This window comes from Solea solea, chromosome 2 (genome assembly GCF_958295425.1).
Source record: "Solea solea chromosome 2, fSolSol10.1, whole genome shotgun sequence".
In the NCBI taxonomy this organism is placed as follows: domain Eukaryota; kingdom Metazoa; phylum Chordata; class Actinopteri; order Pleuronectiformes; family Soleidae; genus Solea; species Solea solea.
In genome coordinates, this window is record NC_081135.1 from 24,989,230 (window position 1) to 25,013,021 (window position 23,792).

The window sequence follows — 23,792 nt, forward strand, 5'->3', positions numbered from 1 at the left end:
TACGCCCTTTCAACAGCTTGTTCATGCAACTATCTAAAGATCACATGGCAGTAACTCATGTCCTTTAGCCATGTAGACATTGCTCAAGTTTAAACTGAATATCAGATTGGGGAAGAAAAGTCACTTTATGTGACTATTAATGGTGTTGGTGTTACGTGTGCATGTTTGAATATTTCAGAAACTGCTGCTCTACTGGGATTTTCAATCACGACCATTATCTATTTTTTCCCCCCCTTTTTGTTCATAGCAAATGGTCTGGAAAAAAAGAAGAAAATATCCATTGTTACAAATTATCTGATCAAAAATGCCTTGTTGTTTTCAGAGGTCAGAGGAGAATGGCCACATGGGTTCAAGATGACAGAAGAGAGGCAGATGGGCTACAGCAGCAGAGGACCACACTGGCTGCTACTTTATTAGTTGCCCTGGGTGCCTAATATAGTGGCTGGTGAGTGTGAAAACATTTTACAAGAGGAGAGGAGTTGCTGCAACGCTCCATCTGATCCGACTGATGCTCCATATAGAGGAGATGGGTAAAAATACACAAAAATAAAATCTTCAGGTGAAGAATAATGACTGTATTCATTAAAGGCAAACCATATCTTTATACTCAAGAAATACATTAATAATATAACTTTACCTGTAGACACAGTGCCTTAGTTTTACCCTACAGTTGTCTGCATTACTGATATCTGGCAAGAATTAATTCTCATGAGAATTAAACCCTATGTATGAAAGATTTTGTTTAATTAAATGTAAATAATTCACAAGAGTTAAAATACTCATCACATGTTTGTTACAGGCAACTTTCTAATCGTTTAGCATGAGAGAGAAGGCGAGTGTGTGTTGTGTGTATACATGAGTGCGTGTGACTGTTGTGACTGCAGTACCTGGATCGGAACATCTCCTATCGAATGAATATTATTATGCGTTAGAATTTGACTCACTGATGTCAACACTGGAATTTTCTGTTTCTTACACAGTTTGAGAAATTTGACACGCAATACAACTGATGGCGAAATGTTTAGATTTCCCAAACAGTCTGTTTCTACATGCTCTTGTGAAGTCAAAGTATACAATGTAAATGTAAAATAAATAATTTGTCTATTTTCAGAGGCCTTCTTCCACATGACATGCACAACATGGTCTCCAATATAGGCTCAACTCCAAAACAACACCTGGTAGTGATCAGACAAGTAAAGAGTACATCAACTGTATTCAGTTTAATTATTTTACCATTTTTCTTTTTTTTGCGTCACAGTTAATGAACTCTCTGCTCTCACCCATCTGATCAATACCAGTTGTGGAATGGGGTGGAGCCTCTATAGGAGACCATGGTTTTCTTTCCTCTGTCTTTTGAAACATCTCTGACAAACATAGGAAAAAAAACAACCCCCTCAACGTAGGCAACAATAAACCCATTGTTTCCACCTCCCTCATGTCCAAAGTTGTGGCTGATTAGAAACACCAGTGTCCATCCATTACGCTGCATTCTTCATGTGTACAATATACACATGTCTACAGTTCCCAGTGTGTGCAGAGCCTGACGATTGTTGTATCAGCCAACTTAACAAACCTTTGACTTTGAAGAACCTGGATAACATCTCACAGAGCCATAGACGTCCACTGTTTGTGTTACATGTGTTGCATGTTAAACCAGACATTGTGGTGATATAGAGGTGATCGTCTTAAATGGTGGTTTCAAAAAGTTGTCCTGTTAACTGTGATTAAATCAAGGCCAAAAGATGCTGCAAAGGCTCCAAAGTACACGCAAAATTATATTTAAAAAAACATACATCTACATGCATATCATTGCTACTTTATAATGCTTTTAGCAAAATGCTTGTGATGGTTAGAGCTTTGTCAGATACACAACCATTGATTTTTGGCCATTCTAAGTTTTTATGTTGCAATAGCTCGACCTATTGCCAAAATACAATTATACTCTATTTGCCTGATCACAATGATTTGATTTGTGCATTTCTCTTAATCTTTTTTCTGTCGGTTGCACAATGTGTTAAATAAACAGATTGTGTCAGTTGGTTGATATTCAAAAAAACAATCTAATATATTATATTGATATGTTTTACTCAAATTAAATGAGGGTTTTAATGCATAAACTGAAGGTAAAGTTCAGATTTGAATTGATTAGTAGACCTCAGAATGTTAATGCAGAGATAATTGGCCTATCATAACCTTATGTTTAGGAAACAAAGTGCATGTTCTTTCAATAACAATAGCTTTCTCACTCAGTCTATAAAGAGCATCTCTATTATTAGACTGTGGTTCACCTGTTAAATCCATTATTATCTCACCAAGTCAATAAAAATAGTATCCCTTCTAAAAGTGGGCGCTGGTTTTCTGATGCCACATGGATGACAGCCCCTGTTAAACATAAAAACACCACCACAATTAATGCAGTAAAGCCCGCTCATTGGTAGGAAAAGGCCTGAAAATCTGTTAAATTGATGAAAATAGATAAATCACAACACAGTTGCAATGCTTTTGCACAACCTGGCATTAAATTGAATGCAAACTCTTAATAAGAGACAGTTGAATGTTCTATTTCCAGCTCATAAGAGAGGCAACCTTTCACGTTCTTATAGGAATCACTCAGGACAGAACATGTAGTTAAAGAATTGCAGGCTCATTATTGTTGTGCAGGCTGGTAAGGAAAGGTTGAAAATACAGGAGCACCATCTACAGACACAAAGTAGCACATGCAAGCCATGACTGTAGATAAACCAAAAGTAATTATTATTTACTAGTGTGACCAAATGTAATCATTACATTTGTCAAACAAGAAAATAAAATGTTGACACTGCTGTGTAGAACTATGAAACAGGAATATGGAACAAAAAAACTTTATTTATAACATTATATAAGAAGGCTATTAAATAACACAAGACAAATAAATAACGCATGCACATCCTTAACCGTATTGGAGGTTCAGTAGTCATGTAATTCTACTATAATTCCACCTTCAACCGATGCACATGTGTAATGGGGCAAAGCCTGTGTAGCTGTGCCACAGCTTTAACATTTTCTGTTTTAACTGTAAACAAGTAACTATTAAAGAGGTTGTTGTGGACATTAATGGAGACTTTAAATACATGTAAATCAATGAAAAACGTTTGTGCAAGTTACAAAAATTGTATTATTGAAAAACAATACTGACTCCCAGATTAATGTAATGACCCTGTTTTACCACAGGGTGGAGGAAGAGGGGTTCTTTGGAAAATTATATCGACTATGGGGCATTAGTTAAACATTATTATACACCCCTTCAACATGTTAGAGAGCAAGAGATATTTTAAATTTAAATTGATCAAATTCAAAAGTCTGTCATTTGACAATTGAAATCATGGGATTTTAATCTATAGTTATATACTTACCTGTGTTTATATAGTTAGAGACTGCCATCTAGATCAAATCATACTGCCCAGGGTGTTAACTTTACCAGCTAATTGTATTTGTATAAATAAATAAATAAATGCCTGTATTTAATTACCTATTCATTTTTCACTTTCATAGTATCAAAATCATTTAGCTGTATATCACTTTTTAAGTAACTTTTTAAGTAAATAATCAGACTGTACAGGAGCTGTGCAGTAAACTATTTTCTGCAAATATATACATTATATCTTCCAGGGAGGTGAGAGGTTTGTAAACACTGCACATCCTGGACTATACCAAAGCCGCAGGGGAGTGCGTTCCCAGTAAAACTGGCATCTACATTATAGAACTGCTACAAGGAAAAACCGGTTTCTTTTTGTCTCCGAGCATAAATTTAGTAAACGCTCTCTGTGTACTGACTTTTTTCACGACAGTTTGAAGACAAACATCTCCCCTTTTTTTTTTTATTATCGTTCACAATATCCCCGCCCCCACCCCCGTCCTCTCCGCGGAAGTGAGCCGTGCTTTCGCGGCTCTGTGGCTCTGAATCAGCTGAGTTTGAGGAACCCGCCCCGTTGGTTGAGCCCGGGGATGATGGTGTCTGACATACAAATACACCCACACAAACACACATCCTCAGGACACATTACACGTTTGATACCTCTTGTTTCGGTGTCACTTCAGTGTGGAAAAACGCAACAGGAGGACCAGGCGTGCTGTTGTTTTGACATGAGCGAGCCACGGATGCTAACTCTCGGCTTCTTTCGCATTTGGTGAGTCGCTGGTGCTCCTGCCAAAGCTGGCAGGCTGTGTGTTGTTTGTGATGACGGTACATTCTGTCTTCATTTGAAGAGGCGACTGATATTTTTTCTGATATATATACATATATATGTAAAAACATGTGGTATAAGTACGTGTAGAAATAGTTCAGTTGTGATACTGGTGTGAATGTGTATATATTCTGTTATATTTAATTGTGGTGGTGTTATCATTCTTGCTGTTTGAGGTATTTTCCTATATATAGATATCACGATATGAACAGATAGCTATCAATGCTACAGTACTTGTGATAATCTATACAGTGATTGGGCAATAATTCAATAACAGTATCTACTGCAATGTAATTTTCTTCAATATCCATTATGTAACAAAGGTTCAATATACTGTATATCACTGAAATGTTTATATTATAGCTTTGGGATGTAACACACATAATTACTTGGACTTTTGCAGGTGCTTTTACAGCTCCTATGACTAACCTTTGCAGGTCAGACATAGGAAATGTAAATCTCTGGCCCCCAGGGAGCTAAAGTTTTTTCTTTTTTGTTAAATGGTGTCCTTCAAAATAATACACTGACTAAGTAATTGCCTGTCACAGTCAATTTAAGCTGCAGCTTGTTTTGTTGGCTGTGTGTCACCTCACAGCTCCGAACACAGTCACCGAAAAGCCTGTTGTAGTGGTGGTGTCAGTCAGGTGACACGGTGCATAGTGGGGCTTGTTGCGTTCCACAGTGTCCACCCTCAAAGCACACACTCCTGCTCAGCCACAGCTGGCTCAAATGAATGGTTTTATTGCACTTGCCTTTTTGATGATACATACTATTGAGGAAGTGAGAGTTAAACAGTTCTGCTCAGCCTGCACCATTTTGTTTTCAAGCTGTTACCAGTTGATAAGCAGTTTTTGCTGGAAGAATTAAGGTCTATGTGCTTAGAAACAAACACTTCATCAAGGAGTAGTTGCCATTTAGACCGATGTATCTCTTACACGTTGTCTTTAAGCAGGTTTATATTAATATCACTGGCAGGGTTGTAGGTCGCACTGCAGAGTGTCTTTCATTGGGATGAAGGGTTTATGTTTTAATGATATGATGTTTAGTTCTGGTTAAACCTGCAAACTAAGTGGTCATCTTTAGATAAAATAGACACCATCACGTGTTATGTATTTGTTGTTTTATAAATCAAACATTAAAATATAACAAGGTGATGTATTTTCAGACCTGCTTATCCACAAATTCAAAAGCTCATTCAGTTAATATGTTGCTGTTAGCATTAGCAAATGTTTTTTCTATATGTAACATCTCTTGTTTAGTTAAGAGATTTGAAGACACCCCCCCAAAGAAAAATAACATTTTACATCATCTGTCTCTGTCTCATGGACGTTTTCTCTTCCCTCTTATTCCAAAAGGTCCAGAAAATGGATAACTTGTTTTGTTAATTATAATTTATTAGTTATTTTACATATACTAATGAACTGTTTAGACCAATTCAACTATTATCAGAGAGTTCGTAAAGCTATGATAGGCCATGACACTCTGCCCTTCCCGAGCTTGTGTTGATGGGCTTGTTCATGATGGTAAAGCTCCTCTTACCTCAGCTGCAGCTCCAGATGCCCACGTGTCTCTCTAGTCCTGTCTTCATAGTCCCCCGCCCATGTCTCTGTGTAGCTGCATTCAAATGACTACATGTGCAAACACACACCACCGCCTCTTAGCACGGGCATTGAAGCCAGAAAGCTTTTTTTTTTTTTGACTCATTTAAAAGTACATTAATCAATATTGTTAAGTAAAGAACAGATTGATAGACTATATCGTTTTTGGTTAAGGCCTACCACCCTCCTTGTTATCGACAAGTGTGACTTTTTTCAACAAAAAAATGCTCTGATGAAATTGTTGAACCTTACCTGCACTTATCCAAATGCAGACAGAACAAGCTGGCGTAGATTAATGTAGCATTTTAAAGAGCCACACTTTTCCTTCAGGATGTTCCTAGAAGCTAGGATACTATCTACACGTCTGGATGTGTGTTGGCAACTTTTGCCATAAGAGCTTTAAGGGTGATTATTTACCTAATGTTGTCTCTGGAGAGGCTGAAACAATTAACGCAGCTTCACATTTTACTGCATTGACAAGAGAGGAAAACTGTATCCCACCATATGTTTGTTTTATCTGGAAGTGAATGCAGAGCTACAGAGTTTGTTTTTTTAGGACTCCTTCGTCCTCAGACTGAAAGACCAGCTAACAAATGTTGTCTATTCATGAATGAAGCCAATTATCATCTTTTGCCTCCAAACTTGGATATGTTAATGAACACCGCTAAATTGGCTAATTGTATTTCTCATACACAGGCCCCTGAGGCAGCGGCATAGCCAACAGTTACCAAACAGAAGATACTGACTCTTAACATGTCTTTTCTCAAAAAAATCTTTCATCTTCTTTACTTTTTCTTCATTTTCCCATTTCCAGACACTTTGTGCTGAACATGCTGACATTCTACTGATATATCATGGATGCTGAGGAGATCGAGCTACAGAATGACTACCGCTACCGCAGCTACTCAGCTGTCATTGAGAAAGCGCTGAGAAACTTTGAATCTTCGAGTGAGTGGGCAGATCTTATCTCCTCTCTGGGCAAGCTCAACAAGGTATAGTGTGATGCACGCACATGATCATGATCTATTTCAACAGAAACACCACACATGTATCTGCTATTGATAGTGCTATTTATTTCTGGATGTGTCCTGTGCTGCTCATTTATCACTTACGTTTTGATGTTAAACCCAAATTCACAGATATTCGGTGTTTCAGTTCTCTTTAGTTATGAGGAAGTTGTTCTCATAGCGACACTCCGTTATACAAGCCTGATTCAAGTCTTCTGACTATTGATCTGTGGTAATAAATGTGCCTCTTTTGTTTTTGGCTCACAGAACAGATACACTTCCCTGTGTGCTAATGCACAAGAATTAGTAAAAGTGCACAGAGGATGTTAGTGGAAGCAAAAATTCAGTTTTATATAGATGTTCTTATTATTTGTAGCTGGTTGTGTGAGATTGTTACTCACCACAAAAATGTGGCCCATGGCCAATTCAGCCTCTTCTTACTTCCCCTCTCTCCATCAGGCCCTGCAGAGTAACCTCCGCTACTCACTCCTACCTAAGAGGCTGATCATAGGGAAGCGTCTGGCCCAGTGTCTGCATCCTGCTCTGCCCAGTGGAGTGCACCTCAAGGCTCTTGAGACTTATGAGGTCATCTTCAAAATAATTGGAACAAAATGGCTGGCCAAAGATCTGTTCATTTACAGGTGAAGAAACAGGACTAGGTCTTTTATTGCTTCAAATTGACTGCGGTCTCTATCACACAAGTGTAGATCTTTCATGATTCTGTGTCTCTCTGGTTTATAGCTCGGGATTGTTCCCGCTGTTGGGCCATGCAGCCATGGCCGTGAAGCCTGTGCTGCTGACGCTATATGAGCGTTACTATCTCCCACTGCAGAGGGCTTTGCTGCCCAGTCTTCAGGCCTTCATAACAGGACTTCTCCCAGGCCTGGAGGAAGGACTGGAGGTCTATGACAGGTACACGGCACATGCTGTTTTGTCAAAAGAGAGAAATTATTTTTTGTTTGCCATTGTATATGTTTTTGTTTTCAATATTTTACATTCTATATTATCAGTAAATGTCACTAATTCTTCACCAATTATTAATAGATCAACAGGTTTAGTTTTCTTGTGGAATTTGCAACTCTTCACCAAAATGACAGAAATTGAAAGTTATAGCTGACTTTGCCTCATTTTCTTTATTTGTTTGGAACATACAGTATATACAAAGGCTCAAATATTCAACTATGTTATATAAATGTCTACCCCTGCAGCAAATGTCTATTTGCTGCAATTATGTGTAGTTTACAGACGTGGGCGTTGTTTCCAGGGACTGCCTAATGTTTTGCCCACTGTGGTGCGATCTGATAAGTTTATTTTGCATTTCTGATGCATGTCATTTAATTAACTTAGATTATTTGTGGTTGAGAAAATATTTATACTTTTTTTTTTTCTACAGAATTGATTGGTTTGACATTGAGGCCAGTCTGTTAGTGAGAAGTATAGATTTGTTGGGCTTGTGTTGTTGAACACATGTCACTGTGCTCACTCTCTCTCTCTCTCTCTCTCTCTCTGTCTCTCCCTCTGTCCCTCTCCCTGTTCAGGACTGAGGCATTGCTGGTCAAGTTGTCGTTGCTGGTGGGTCAGCAGGTCTTCTATGGTGCCCTGTGGGGCAGCATGGTGGTCAGCGCCACCGTGCGGCTGCCTGCCTCCATCTTTATAGTCACACATTTCGACCGCTTTGCCTCCCTGCACCAACAAATACACATGCTGGGCTACGACAGCCGCCTAGTGGTGAGTGTTATTCCTACTGCACCGATGTGACATTAAAATACTTGACTTCTACAGCCACCAAAACTAACTTTTGTCTCGGCCCCCGTCTTTCTCCAGTTGAAAGCAGTGTTTCTTTCCCTGCAAGACTCAAATGTTCTTGTCCAGAGGAACATGCTTGAAATCCTGCTCTACTTTTTCCCCTTTGCCACATGTCTGGTAGGTAAACACACAGAAACTCACCTTTTTTGTTTGTCTGAGTGTTGAGTCATTTTAGTCAAGTGTTTGTCTTTTTCTGTTACTGTTGTCACTTGTTAATCAGCTAAGAGCTGTAGCATCTTTTTCCTGGTTTTCTATCCAAAATAAAGGTTTTTTTTATTACTCTGCCATCCTGTTGCTGACTATCACTGTCAACGTTGTTGTTTCAGGACCCTGCAGAGTCTTGTATTGCTTTGAGCGGCGAGGACATGATCACCGTGGTTTCTGCTGCTTCTCTCACACTGCTCCGCAGAGACATGTCCCTTAATAGACGCCTCTACGCCTGGCTCCTAGGTGCCCACTTCATTGATGGATAATGTGTATTTCAGCCACATGACCCAACTGTTGCCATAATTAAAGTTTATTTTAATATCTCTTATTGTGTGTTTTCAGGCACAGACATAAAAGGAGGAATGGTGGCACCACATCCCACCTTCTCTACCTCCACAGAGGAGCATATGATATACTACTTTAACACCTACACCAGAGATTACCTCGTACAGGTAGCACAATCACATAAAAGCACTTAAACACTTGACAAGCCTTAATTAATCTGATATTTCTGGAAAATTGACTGATTTGTGTTATCTTTCTACTGTAGATGGCAGTTGGTGGTAACACAGCCAGTAGCTGCTTATCTTAGCTTAGAAGAGCAAAGTGAAATGAGGGGAAGACATTTTGACTGTATACACAGTATACCTTGCATACAGGGTTTATTTGTGGGATTCATTTTTTGCTATTGTAGGATTTCAGAGAAACTAAATGCTAAAATGCTAATAAGTGTTACTTTTTTTTCTTTCTTTTTTTTTTACAATGAAACTAAGCTTATCCATGTTTAAAACCCCCAAATACAAACAGCACATTTCATCTCACATCTTGGTCAGGTGTGTCTTGTTTAAACAAAATACTAATGTATGTTTGTCAACTTTTTTTTCTGTCTGTTAATTTCTGCAACCCCAGGCTCTGATTAACATACTCAAACAGAAGGATGTGGAGAACAACCCTGAAAATGTTATTGGATACCTCAGGCCCTTTCGAATCATCATCAGCCTGCTGGATAAACCAGAGATTGGTAAGATAACAGTACCCAAATACGTCAAAGTGCACTTGATTTTGTCTCACTTAATGTGAGATTGTTTGACTGTAGTGCTGATGTTTGTGCTCAGGTCCAGCTGCCTTGAGCAGCGTGTTGTTGGAGGTCGTCCGAGCCTTCTACAGCTATTGTCGAGAGATGCTGGGGGAGGAAGCCATCACCAGCTCAGGGCTGTCGGGCAACCAGCTTGTCAGGTAAGAGTATTGGATGATGGCACAGACGCAAGGATGTTTACATTTCACTGAACATCTGACAAAGTGAACACATGGTGGTTTTTTTGTGTTTTCTTTGGCAGTAAAATAAAAGAGAATAAAAATGCATCTGAGATCATAAAGACGGTGAACATGCTCGTGAGTTCCATGAACAGTGAATACCTGTGGGAGTACATGACACGGCGCTTCTGCACTTCTATCAGGTACTGTGGAGTGGACTCTGGGTGTTTAGTTTTGATGTATAAAAAAAATCTACCTACATTTTCATAAATTTACTTACTCAAATTTCAAGACACAAATTACAAGAAGGAGTCATTTATTCTCTGTTTTTTGTCTGTAGTGAAAAAGACGACCCACCAATTCCTCCTCAGCAGGACCGCAGCCACCCTGCTCCCTCTGTCACAGAGATGTCCATTCTAATCATTTTCCTGCTTGATGTTCTCCCTCTGGTAAATAATACACAAACACACGCACTCTTTTTCCTGCACATCAACAGTTCTCTTTATTGTCAAACAAAATTAGTCCACTGAAACATGAACAATAGGTTGGTTATTAGTGCATTATGGTTTAATACTAGTTGCTTTAAAGGTAAAACATTTTTAAAGGTACATGCACTGCTTAGATATCGGTAAATTTTAAGATATTTTAGACGGATAAAAGATGTTAGTCACCGGACATCCTGAATTTAAGGTGGTGACAGACATCTTTTTTTGTTCGTTCCATTTCCAGGTGGTATTATTGTTCGGGTCACTGACTAAAAGATCCTAAAGTAGCAAGACAATGATAACGGAGTAGATCCTCAGAGCCTCATTGTCATGTCCCAAAGTGATTGTCCAATTACAACTATTATTCACTATTCCCTGGAGTGTGTGCAGCGTCTCAAAGCTGCACGCTCCCTATAGACACATCTACACCTGCTTTTATTTCTTGTTTTAACTTTGCTATTATCCATATCCACCTGATTGTAAAGACTCAATACATGCAGTGAAATGCAGTTTTTTACTTTTCAAAAAGGGATTGTAGCTCTGCCTTTGTGACCAAAAGGTTGTTTCTACCTGAAAATTATCATGAGGGTTCTTTTTGACAGATTTGAGCCTATACATTTACCTTTTATAAGTTAAAATACTTGTGAAGGCCCAGTGCAACCAAATATGCAAATATATTTTACTTGCCAAAAGTGACTAAGGCCCCTACTGTGTGTCACAAAATAACTTGGTTTTAATTCATTAGGGTTGTATTTGACATGCTGTATCTGTATCTGAGCTGATTTCGCTAAAGATTGAGGATGGAAACCTTTTTTTTGTTTAGCTTCAAACAAATATGTTCAGTGATTTTGTACTGAATGACCAAGGAGTCATACACCTTCACGAAGAAATATTTTTACAAATAGTTTCTCTAATTTTGAATTAACAGGAGCTCCACTCTGACATCCAGTCTCAGTTCCTACCTGAGATGCTGGGCATCATGCTGCAGACGTTGCACAGCCACCTGGACTCTGTGAACCTGGAGGATGTCACTCACAGTCTGCGTGCCTGCTTCAAGGTTCTCAGTAAGATCCAAATGCCTGTGGCATATATGGACATTGAAGCAGGGTCACACTCAGAGGATATTGAGATACGGTCACCAGAGGAGGAAGACATGCAGGTTAGACATTTTACAGTATGTGTTAATGTACTTTTGTTTTTTAAATAATTTTTCATTAGATTTGACTGTGTCTCACACCATTAAAATCACATTATTCAGGAGGGAGGTGAAAATGGATGTGTTGCCCAGGTGAATGGTGACCATGGTGACCATGGTGACCATGGTGATGAAGAGCAGAACACAGATGGAGGGGATGATGCAGAAATCACAAATGGCATTTACCCAACAATCACATCTGAAGACAGCGGCTTAGGAATCAGTGCTTCACCCTCAGAACAGCAGTTCCCACCAGGAATGGGAGCCAAGGGAAATGAAATAAGTAAAGATAATGATGGAGTGTGGAAGCGGGGAGGCAGTGTTGACACAATGACCCAGTGTCTGCAGGATATACTGTCCTTCATAACCACAAGGTAAGGACTAACTACTTACCTTGTACATACTCGGTACTTAGACAAGGACTAAGTCATGGTCAAATGAGTTGCAGAAAATTTGAGCCATCTGTAGGTCACAGTTCTTAACTGTGAACTGTATGTTTTCCATTGTCCTTTCTCAGGTACTTGCTGGTGCAGGTGGAAGATGTCAGCAGACCTGAGGAAGAACCCCAGTCTGATGTAACCACTGCTTCTGTAGATCAAAAGAATGTGTTGTTGCCAGGTCTAGGGGGACGTGAAATTAAAGACAAACTGTCCGAACTGTTCAATCCAAACAAAATGAAATTCCGCGCTACACCTGACACCGAGGTCTCAGCATCCCCTGTCGAGAAGAAAAAGGAACACGGGCGTTTAGGATGTCTAGACTGGGCTGGAGGATTCATGCCCCGGAGCAGGGCAGAGATATCCGAGGACTGCCGACAGGCCTTCACAGCCACCTGCCACCTGCTGCTGGAGTGTGCCACCTTCCCTGTCTACCTACGTGAAGAGGAGACTCTGGCTCTTCACACAGACATGTTTGGCCACACAGGTCAGCTCACAGACAGACCTAATCCTTTACGTCATTTAACCCACAAAGAAGGTCATTAATTAAAATGTTTTTGTTTTCCTTAGGTAGTGAAGTAGACAGCCTGCCAATATGGCTGAGGTCCTTGATGACACTGTGCTGCCTGTCAAGAGACTACAAAATCCAGCACACAGCAGTGGCCACACTTTTGGAACTTATAAACCATTCCCAGTCCTTGGCATTGGTCATTGAGGACAAACACAGACGCTACCAGGCCTCTGACTCAAACCCTCTGAGTGGGCGGCTGCAGATGGTCACTGTACCACCCATTTACCCTGCTCTGCTACAGGTGATAGAGGAGGGCACAGATTTCTATCAGGTAAGATCAGGAAAATATCTCTTGGAATAACTCTAATGTGGTGTTGAATTGTTGTATTTTGACATTTTGGATCTTTGATGCAGAGGTTGTCCCAAGTTCTGTGGAACCAGCTGGACATGGAGAGGAGGGAGCAGCACATTTCCTGTGTGGAACTATTTTACAGGCTTCACTGTTTGGCTCCAACAGCCTCAATCTGTGAAAACATCATCTGCCAGGCTTTGTTGAACAAAGACAAGGTGTGTATTCTTGCACAGACATGGAACAATTTTCTCTCACAATTTTCATTTTCACCCAGCATCTTGTGAGTCACTTTAAGTGGGAGACAAACAACATACTAGGATGTTTAATGTGTTGAGCAAACAAGCCAGTGGCTTCATTTGTGTTTGTCTGTCTCAGGCTGTTAGGCTCGAAGCACTGCACCGCTTCACAGTACTATGGCACCTGACCCGAGAGATCCAAACCAACAGGACCATGTCTCTGAATCGCTCCTTTGACCGGTTAGTACACAGTTAAAAGGGGAACAGAAAAAAACCCAAAAGGAAGATTGTGTCTATGTATACAGTATATGTATATCCTGAATGTCATTGATAATACTAAGTACTTAATTATTCTCAACACTTGTCTTATGTAGATTGTGTTAAATATATAGGCTCATGCTACTCATAGACTGGATATAAAAACGTGTGAAGCCTCAGGATTTGTGATTTGACTGGCGCCATGTCAAAGTCACCTGCTACCAGGAACATACTGTGTGAAACAAGCTGTCAGTCACACTGGTGGCCACTCATATGGTCCATGCTTTATTTTCCTTCTAAATGGAAAAAATATTTATTTTCTAAATGTACATTGTCTCCACTACTGAGGAAGACTGAAACAAGCAATTGAGACTATTAACGAAAATGTTTACTGACATTTTAAATCACGTGAGAACGATGCTGAATTTACCAGAGATGCCATTCAAATTGTGTTGCTTTTGCAACCAGCCTCCTGTTGGCTAACTGCTTCTACCCTCCTACCTATGCTACACTTTTCAAACTAAAAGGCTGTGTGTGTGTCTGTTATACACAGTTTATAGTGAAACTCTGACAGTGGATTAATCTCAATATTAGAAAGGTATTTTAATGATGTGCAGGAAAGTAGTTCTATAGCCAACTCTGCTAGTGCCAGTGCTTAGAAAACAGCCATATTTCTCATTTAGCTAATGTGATGGGACGCGAAATGAAGTTAACTGGCTGAAGTTAACTGGATTCTACATCAGCATTTGTGCAAAGCAGCAGAGCTGAGGCTTGTGAAGTACATTTGAAGTCGCTTACCGTTTATAGGGCTTTTAATCTCAGTCAGAAAAGCTGATAGTTTGGATTTTTTGTAACATCCCAAGAAGTTCGGAGGGAGATAGCTTTTGTTTGAAGAAGTCGTTGCAGCCTCCACAAACTGACTTTTGAAATATGTGTCTCTATCAGGTCTTTATGTGTAGTGGTGGACAGTCTGAGCTGCACTGATGGCTCCATACGTGCAGCAACTCAGTGCTGGCTGGACAGGGCTTTGTCCCTCAATGATGTGATTCGAGTTTTGGAACCTATACTTTTGTTGCTGCTTCACCCATCCACTCAGCGCTCCTCTATTAACAGCATCAAACAAAATCTCACGGCAGGTGAGTGTATCCTAAATGTGTCTGCATTACATATGTTGTATTCATTTTTGTGGAGGGGGGGGGATTAGCTGTGTGCTTTGTTTGTGTGTTTTGTTAAGTCGATATCCCCCATGCTTTGAAAGGTAACCTGAAGATTCTGAGCAACAGAAGTCGAAGTTCCACAAAAACATCTGGGACATCTGCAGATACCATGGCAACAGAGGTCACCACCTTGAATCTCACCAATATTGTTGACCGGGAATCCCTGTGGGCAGAGTTAGAGGGTGATCCGGAGCTGGCAAAACCGCAGGACCCTTTATGGATATCGAGGAGCGAAAGTGAAGAGACTGAAGAAGGGGAGGACAGAGTGGAGGAGGAGGAGGAGGAGGTTGAGAGTGAGCACACTGAGTCACATGACACCAGTGGTGCCCAAGTATCCACGGAGAACTCCAGCTCTGGCTCTGCTCTGTACCACAGCAACGAGGAAGAAGGCACAGTCAATGGCCTGCAGAGAGTTGAGTCTGAACGTACTCAGGCATCCGATTCTCTGTCAAGTGAGGATGACGAGGATTTAGAGCTGGAGGCCATGGCAAGGTCTCGTCTGTTAAAACAGGAGCGTGAGAAGAGAGAGGCCATTGACTCCTTGTTCCGTCATGTACTCCTGCATCCTGTGGCAGGCGGCTGGCGCTACCTCCTCCAAGGCCTGGCGCTACTGGACAGTTTGCTGCGGAGTAGTGCTGAGTGCCCTCTGGTGGATGCTCTGTCCTCCACTTCTCTGGATACAAGCTCCGCTGCGCATTTAAACCTGGTCTCAAACCTTTTACAACGGCACCAACAGGCTCAGGATGGCAAAGGCTTCTACGGCAGCCTGCTCTCTCCGTCCTCCACCCCCTCTGTCCCCCCATCCCTTCTCATTGAACTGTTGGTGTCCTTGTGTCTTCGATTCCTGCGCTCTCATTACCCTTCCTACCTGAGCCTTGGTCCTCTGGACCTCCAGGGTAACAGGGAGGTTCAGGTGAAGAGTGTGGAGGTACTAACCCGGATAGTGACCCAGCTTGGCTCCATGGCACGAGGTCAGGAAGCTAATGGGGCCAGTCTGGAGCCCATCAGAAGCCTCCTCTCCAGATGTAAAGTGCAGCAATATGCTCTGCTTTCGCTTTCTGCATCCATGTACGTTAGCCAGAAGGGGACGGACAAGGGACTGCCCCGAAATATGGAGCTGCTCGATGAGCAGGGGGGCCTGTCAGAGGAGAGCCTGGTAAATCTTGGATCAGGAGTGGGGCAAGAACAGTACACCTTACAAATGGAGTTACTCAAGCTTCTTCAGGCTCTCATAGTTCTGGAGCACCATGTGGGCCTGGGTGGGCCTGGCTCACCAGCTGGGTCAGGTGGAGCATTCAGCCAGCCTGTGGAGCCTCGTGAATCCCCAACTAACAGTACCCCCCTGGCTCGCGAGTGGCAAACTGCTGTCCTTTTCCAGCAGTCCATCAAGTCAGCCCAGTACGTCCAAAGTCATCCCATTACATCTCAAGGAATGTTTGTATCTGCTGCAGCCATAGCTCTGCAGCCACAGTACGGCTATGCCATGCACCCCCACTGGGTGTCTCTGCTGTGCTCCTCTCTGCCCTACCTGGGAAGGTCATTAGGAATCATTGTGGCTCCATTCATCAATCAGATCTGCAGGAACTTGGATGAGCTGGTTAAATTATATGACCACGATGGAGGAAAAACAATTCAGAGGTAAGCAGTTAAGGTTAATTTAGACACATCATGTTTAGTCTTGTAGCACAAAAATTAGGTTGTTTGGCAACAGGTTAAATAAAAAATTGGATTTGTGTTTGTATCTTCTGTTCAGCCTGAGTGCTAGGAGAGAGAACATCGCCCCTGACTACCCTCTGACTCTGCTTGAAGGCCTGACCACCATTACACACTTTTGTCTATTGGATAACAAGAGGGTGAGGAGTGATCACATTCACACACACACACACACACACACACACACACACACACACACTCACAAAATACCCATGATGATCTTACCTCTAATCTTTCTCTCTGTCATCAGTCCCTGGTGGCCTGGGATCCTGTGGATATACGTAATGCTCGCAATGCTGTAATCGAGGCTTTGCCGCACATGCTTACTAGCATGGTGATGTTGTGGGGTGTGGTCATGAGGGAGGACATTCAGAAGCGAGCATCTGACTCTGGCCAGAGCAGCAGACACGGCTCTACCTCTGTCTATTTTAAAAGTACCAAGGTGTGTGTTTTATAGACAAATTTACTTTATTTCTGTTATACTAGCACATATGTGTGTAAAGTTGTTTCTGCTGTGTGTGTGTGTGTTGTTGATGTTTACGTGTATGTTGATCGTGAAATGTCATGTAATCCTGAAATATTCTTGACTTTTTCTCTAGCCATCTTTGTGTATTATTGTGGAGCATTTTATCCATTCATGATGTGTGCATGTTTAGATCTTACGACAGCGGATACTAGAGTTCCTGGTTCCTCTGACTGGGCAGTATGGGGTTCAGATGATTGCTTCATTGGGAGTAGTATGGAGCTGCAGGAAGAGTAAAAGGAGACACAAAAACCAAGTAAGAAATGAGAAAAAAGACACAGTCACATCTAACTAACCTAAGCGACAGACTGAGTCATTGATTCTTTATAACTCTTATTTTTTTTAGGTTTTACCTGTGGCCAGTGAGGCTCGTCTAACCATTGTGGATATGGTGAAATCACTGACCACCTTGCATACCGATACAATCCTACACTTAGTCAAAGAGGTGGTGAAAAAACCACACCAGATCAAAGGGGAACAGGTACACGATCAAACGAAAATGCATGTCGGCAAAAAAAAGTTGCACTTCCCTTACTATTTGACATTTATTTATGTTCTCTCTTTTAGAAGTCAACCTTGGTCGATATCCCCATGTTACAGTTCAGTTATGCCTACATCCAGAGGTGAGTAAGAAAATTAAATGCCAAAAGTCCCAACCTCAGCTTCAAATGCCCACTTGAACAATAATAATCTCTGTCTCTGTTTGCAGTATTTCAGCCCAGGCTCTGCAGGACAATGTTGCTCCTCTTCTCAGTTTGTTGCGGGAGTCTGTTCAGCTCAACCTTGCCCCGCCTGGGCACTTCTTACTGCTGGGGTCAGTTTTTACACTTATTCTTAATAAGCAGTATTGACAGAGAACCAGACAAATAATCTTACTTGTCAAAAATAAATATGTAGAATATGTAAAATAGTTAAACTAAATTTTTCTTTGTATGAACTTGTCTGTATCTTTTGGAAATGTGGTATTCATTCATGGCTTGTATCTTGCAGAATCCTCAATGACTTTGTCAATAGGCTCCCCAACCTGGACAATAAGAAGTATTCCCGAGACCTGCAGGTGCGATTCACGCTGATTTATAGCTATCATTAATATGGGAAGCAAAACACATGTGTCAGCCATTGTGTTGCTATCAGTGTATGTACTTGCACTTGTGTAACAAGGTGACTCAGATAAACCAGGTTACCTAGATAATCAGATTTCCCTTCATTTATGCTGATACATGGCTCAAAGGTTGTAACTTTGTGTACCTTGTTTCAAATACAGGGACACATTGCTTAGTTCAATGACATTTCCTTTTATCCAACCAGCTTCATTACTGTTTCTGTCCATAGTATTTTGTCATGCTTTTGCACACTTGTAATAAAGTATATGGGTAACCTGGTCTAGAGAAATCAAAAACAGACTCTCATGTTGCTCCGATTTTCTATTTCAATTACAGAAACTAGCTTTCTCATTTATATGAGAGTTAACTATTGTATTTTTAGCTAGTAAGAACATGAACACAAACAGTCATTGATGGCGACATTGATTATTGTGCAGGAGGTGACTCAGCGCATCCTAGAGGCAGTAGGTGGGATTGCAGGATCATCTCTGGAGCAGACCAGTTGGCTCAGCCGCAGCCTTGAGGTCAAGGTTCAGCCACAGGTGTGCCCTGAAGCAGATGAGCCTGATGACACAGATGCAGATGGCGAAAATTGCGGTAAATTTGGATACAACTTACAATTACCTGCGTTTGTAGCTGTTAATACCGAACCACTGGTTGAGAAAACTCTCCTGGATTCCCTGATTTTCTCTAAATACATAGATCTAGATCTATTAACTATGTGGTCACATTCACAAGTGAACTCACTATTGTTTCTCTCCTCATCTCCCTGTCAGATTTGGCTCAAACGAGCACCATGGTCTCCTCCTCAGCTCCCTCAGTTTACAGCGTACAAGCTCTCGTTCTCCTGGCTGAGGTAGCGCTCTACGATTTGATATTTGAATGAATATTTAACTGAACATTGGTTTGTTTGTGGTGTTTAACTCATTTCTTCTATTTTTGAAGATGCTGGCACCACTTCTGGACATGGTGTACCGTAGCGATGAGAAGGAGAAAGCCGTTCCTCTCATTTCTCGGCTCATGTACTATGTTTTTCCATACCTGAAGAACCACAGGTAACTGCTGTTGCTGGTATCTGAGCTTGGGGGGGGGGCGTCTAAGTGGACCATTGTGTAGGATTTTGCATGATCTCTTGGCAGAAATATACAAATCCATTCCTTATAATGAATATGGCTTTCTCTCCTTTAGTGCCTACAACATGCCCAGCTTTGAAGCAGGCGCTCAGCTGCTGAGCAGTCTGAGTGGGTATGCCTACACCAAAAGGGCTTGGAAGAAAGAGGTTTTTGAGCTCTTCATGGACCCCCTCTTCTTCACCATGGATGCCACCTGTGCACTCAAGTGAGTTTGTTTTTCATTTGAAGAAGACATAATATATAATGTATTGATTTCCATGTATGTGTTGTTCTTGTTTTCATGCCTATGTATTTTCTTCACCACTTTTTTTCAAGTAAGTTTGTGTAAATATACACAACCTGTGTCTCTTAATTCTGAAAAAGACAACTCTTTGACAAGTGTTGCACAGTGTAGAGCTTTAGCAATGAAAGAACATAGTAGGATTGTAGGATACAAAAAAAACACCTTGAATTAGCTCTTAGCTTTCTACAAAGCTAAGAGCTTTCTACAAAGCTAAGAGCAAATCCCACATGCAAACCTGCTATGCTTTATTTTGTCTTTTGTAAGAGGTATTTAAATGTATAATCACCCATTTATGATGTCCTCTAATGTTTTCTGTAGTTGGAAATCCATCATTGATCATCTGCTGACTCATGAGAAGACCATGTTTAAAGACCTAATGAGTGAGTATATGGGTATATGTGGTGATATAGGGAAATCTAAAGATGTTAAAATAAGAGAGACAATAAAGACTTTTGAAAGTATTTTAAAGGACATTTGTACTGTTCAAACAAGAAAATGGGGAGAATTTGTTTTAAACCATCAATTAATACTAATAGAAAAGATGTTATTTATTATTTGATGTTACAATTCCTTAACTGTGATGTAGGCATGCAGAGTGGCTCCTTGAAACTGTTTGCTAACATAGATCAGAAACCCATGCTGCTAAAGCGCCAGGCATTTGCCATGTTCAGCGGAGAGCTCGACCAGTATCATCTCTACCTTCCCCTCATCCAAGGTGAGGCGCTCATATTTACCCTGAGTGTATATTAGGGGTTAAAACAAAACATGAAATGTGTCTCTGTTCTGTGACATATTAATCAATCTACACTGCTCATCCTTTCAGAGCGTCTCAGTGAGACTCTGCGTATGAACCCCAGCCCTGCTGTTTTAGCCCAGATGTTCCTGATGTTTCGTGTTCTCCTGCTGAGGATTTCATCCCAGCACCTGACATCTCTTTGGCCAATCATGGTTACAGAACTAGTAAGATTCCATCCCCTGAAAACATGATTTATTGCAAAGCGCCAAAGCTGTAGACTTGTGTTATTTAATTGTTGTGGTATTTTCTGTTACTTCAGATTCGGATATTTGCACGTCTAGAAAAAGCTCTGCAGATTGATAAAGACGTCTCAAAGTGAGTTCATCGGTTTATCCGCAGATTCCTGATTCACTGACACCCTTTTGTTGCTCTCTCTAAAAATACTGTTGTCTTTTGTATTGTGTATTGTGCATTGTATTACTTAGACTGGCCAAAGTGGTGCGTGGAGCCCTCGAAAGAAATGGACCAGTGAATTTCTCTCAGGCTGAGCTGGACATGTATCTGTCAGCATGCAAGTTTCTGGACACCTCCCTGACTTTTCCTCCAGAGAAGATACCAGTCTTCCAGATGTAAGAGCCCACTGTGGAACAAAAACCTTTTTTTAATGAGTTTTTGTCTTGCATACGATATTTTGCTTGTGTTATTTTGTTGACGTTACATTCTCTCTCACTTTTGTTTTTGTCTAACTGACTGCTCCATGTACAGGTATCGCTGGGCATTTGTCCCTGAGGTGGATGTGAAGCGCTACAATGGCCCTGAGACTGCTCTGTTAGAGGATGAGCAAGAATGCATACCCCATGTTGTCAGAGTACTGGAAGGGATACAGCAACGATATGATGTAAGTTTTACACCATTGCAGAAAGTTCCTTTTGAAAGAAAAGGCTGTTTATAAAAGATTTTGGCTAACTGCACTGCAAAAATGCATCGTTTTCCCCTTTAATAATTGGTTGTAGTGTGATATTGCACTCAGTTGTGTCACATATCACATGTAGCTCAGTGATGAGCAGGCCGTCCTTCAATAAAAAGGTCGAGGGTAAGATCCCAGGCTATGCTTACCTTTAGCAAGACACTTAACCCCAGCAGACAGCTGTGTTGGCACAGTGTGAATGGATATGAGATCTCTGTGATTTTACCATTTACATAGAAATCTGCTTGAAAATGAATGATCGAAAAACATTTTGATCAACAGGGGAAACTGCTCATCAACCTCAATGGGAATCAATTTTATCCTAACTGATACAGAGTAGTATTTTGTATTGGTGCTTAGTAGAAGGAGTTCATTATCAGAAATATTGCACAAGTTGGCCAACGTTATCTTTTTCTATTTTTTACACCACCCTCTGGAGGCTAGTTTTGCTTTGCCTTGCTGACACAGTCCAGTGAAGCTAATCTAAGTTATTTATTGACCTTTTTCTTTATGTCTCACTCAAATCATGATGTCCTGACTTGTCATTACAGACCATGAATGGGCTGAGTGAGGAGTCTTCCACAGAGAATTTGGACTTCCCCCTCCTCACCCAGCGCTCTCTGCGCTCTATCACCCAGCTCTTGCCTTTTCTTCGCACCCTTTGCTGTTCCTTCCAGGGTCCTGCCCTTAATTCCCATGGCATGTCCTCCTACCAAGTGGCAAACTACCCGACAACCAGTTCTAACACAGTGCTGAAGAAGCTGGAGCACATCATTGAGCAAGAGTTCCTGGACTACATGGAAAATTGAAAAAAAAATCATGCATGAAGCTTTCATTAACTTAACCGTCTTCTTAGGTTTTGCAGCCATACAAGTCTTATACCTAAAAAGAAAAGCACAACCAGATAATGAATTGTCAACCAAAAAAAAGAAAGAAAAAAAGAAATGTTATTTATTGTTGTATTATGTTTGATTTTCACATAATTCCTTTGAGGTGCTCTCACACTGAATCTGTTCTGGAAATAGCAAGACTTCACTGTTGTTAATTAAGTGGGCTTTTTTTGGGATATCTGAAATAATATGCTATTAATTACAATGATACATAATATGTACGCCACTTATGTCAGTTGCAAAGTGTTTACACACAAAAAAACCACTATAATGATGGTACAGACATTGAATTTTTCCATTAGCTTCATTCACTATTACACATGCACCTTATGTTCACAAAAGATGCAGTAACATTTATCTTTGAAGCCAAATAGCAGATTCACTGTGAAGAACCTTAAGTATTGTTTTATCCTTTGACTTTGCATAGATCTGGTTATCAGTACTCTCAAGTATGAGCATACAAACTATCTGTCTGACTCTGAGAATGTCAAGTCTGTCTGTAGGATCCTGCTGTAGTGATACTTTCTCTCTGATTGTTATAGGGACCTCACATACTTATGTTAAGAGTATTATTAGTGAATTACTCAATGTGATTTAATGTACATCCTTGAAAACCCTTACAAATAATATTGGGTGTACCTTGGTAATGTATGGTACTTGCTTGCCATTGTTGGTGTTCAAGGGAATTCAGTTCTTTCATTGTCGTTTTTAATGGATAGTTTTTACAACTGCCTGATGTCTTTTATTCCACAATACTGAATGTTGAAGTAATTTATTTTAAGTTTGTTGAACGGACCATGCTAAGTTCTGAATTAACAGAAAGAAGGCTCATTAAATTAAATATTTAGCTTAAATATTGTGGTCTCTCTTTGAAGCTTGTGTTGTTGTTTACAGGGTTATGACACCGTCCGCACAGACATAACTGGGGGAAGGCAAGGCAAATTCTTTAGTATTATGTAACCATAATTAATTCACTACTGTTGTTTACTGGCCCTTCCTTCTTTAAATAGCAACATGGTGGTGAGATGATGGTGCAGAAACGAAAAGAGAACTTTATTTGTTACAAGCCAAGCATCCGGATCAAGCACTGCAGTTTGCTTGAGAGAGTGTTTCAGCCGAATCTTGGCACAACAACGCTGCCCTCGGTGAGCAGGACCACACTTATCCGACATCATCATCCTAAGCCTCACATTTGAGGGTACCCCCCTTTCTCCTGTTTTTCTAGAGGCCACGTTTACTGAAAAACAAGTTGTGTCAGACCTGTTTTATATGTTGTCATGATCGTAAATATTGGATGCACAACAACAGGTTTGACATCGGTGCCATTTAGTCAAAACAGGAAGCATCTGTGTATCTTTGACAAGCAATGTCCAGGACCGGCCTACAGGCTTCTGTTGTAAACATGTTGTAAAACTGTCACACATCTGATACTGCGGCCATTTTTTCTGACCCTCAATTCTTCATGGTCAAACTGTCTGACCCTGAAATGCTACTGGGTGTTCCTGGCTCCAAATACACTGAAAACCATGTTTAGTAAATGAATGCATTTTTGGTAAACGTGACATTGAAACAACATCTCTATGTTTCATGCTCGTGTACTCAATCGCTCTGGAAGGACTTCATGAAATGGTGAAAATTAAGCTACAGAGTTGTACCAA

General features: G+C 40.8%; 1 protein-coding gene across 3 annotated transcripts; it reads left to right on the forward strand.

The window, feature by feature from the left end:
- Window positions 1–322: 322 nt before the first annotated feature.
- dop1b (DOP1 leucine zipper like protein B) lies at window positions 323–22,988 on the forward strand. Of its 3 annotated transcripts, none has more exons than XM_058622998.1 (38): window positions 323–445; window positions 6,636–6,813; window positions 7,288–7,469; window positions 7,570–7,740; window positions 8,367–8,556; window positions 8,653–8,751; window positions 8,961–9,084; window positions 9,184–9,293; window positions 9,751–9,862; window positions 9,957–10,077; window positions 10,179–10,298; window positions 10,436–10,544; window positions 11,509–11,739; window positions 11,839–12,149; window positions 12,293–12,699; window positions 12,783–13,054; window positions 13,138–13,290; window positions 13,451–13,551; window positions 14,515–14,705; window positions 14,828–16,424; window positions 16,540–16,639; window positions 16,750–16,941; window positions 17,156–17,278; window positions 17,369–17,503; window positions 17,590–17,645; window positions 17,732–17,836; window positions 18,013–18,079; window positions 18,563–18,722; window positions 18,902–18,981; window positions 19,071–19,180; window positions 19,314–19,463; window positions 19,860–19,921; window positions 20,128–20,256; window positions 20,365–20,501; window positions 20,597–20,652; window positions 20,763–20,906; window positions 21,043–21,175; window positions 21,796–22,988. In XM_058622998.1, exons 2-38 carry the CDS (start codon window positions 6,676–6,678, stop codon window positions 22,051–22,053), a joined length of 6,936 nt encoding a protein of 2,311 aa, XP_058478981.1. In that variant the 5' UTR covers window positions 323–445; window positions 6,636–6,675; the 3' UTR covers window positions 22,054–22,988. The 3 variants fall into 3 exon arrangements, with proteins under 3 accessions (XP_058478981.1, XP_058478980.1, XP_058478982.1); XM_058622997.1 differs by lacking the exon at window positions 323–445 and adding an exon at window positions 3,926–4,166; XM_058622999.1 differs by lacking the exon at window positions 323–445 and adding an exon at window positions 3,926–4,166 and having other exon boundaries at window positions 20,167–20,256.
- Window positions 22,989–23,792: the final 804 nt, after the last annotated feature.

Coding starts and splice junctions, on each gene's coding strand:
- dop1b (XM_058622998.1), top strand. CDS start 6,676: ATGGATGCTGAGGAGATCGAGCTACAGAATGACTACCGCTACCGCAGC. Junction 13,291..13,450: donor CTTTGTTGAACAAAGACAAG/GTGTGTATTCTT, acceptor TGTCTGTCTCAG/GCTGTTAGGCTCGAAGCACT. Junction 20,257..20,364: donor CTACCTTCCCCTCATCCAAG/GTGAGGCGCTCA, acceptor TCATCCTTTCAG/AGCGTCTCAGTGAGACTCTG.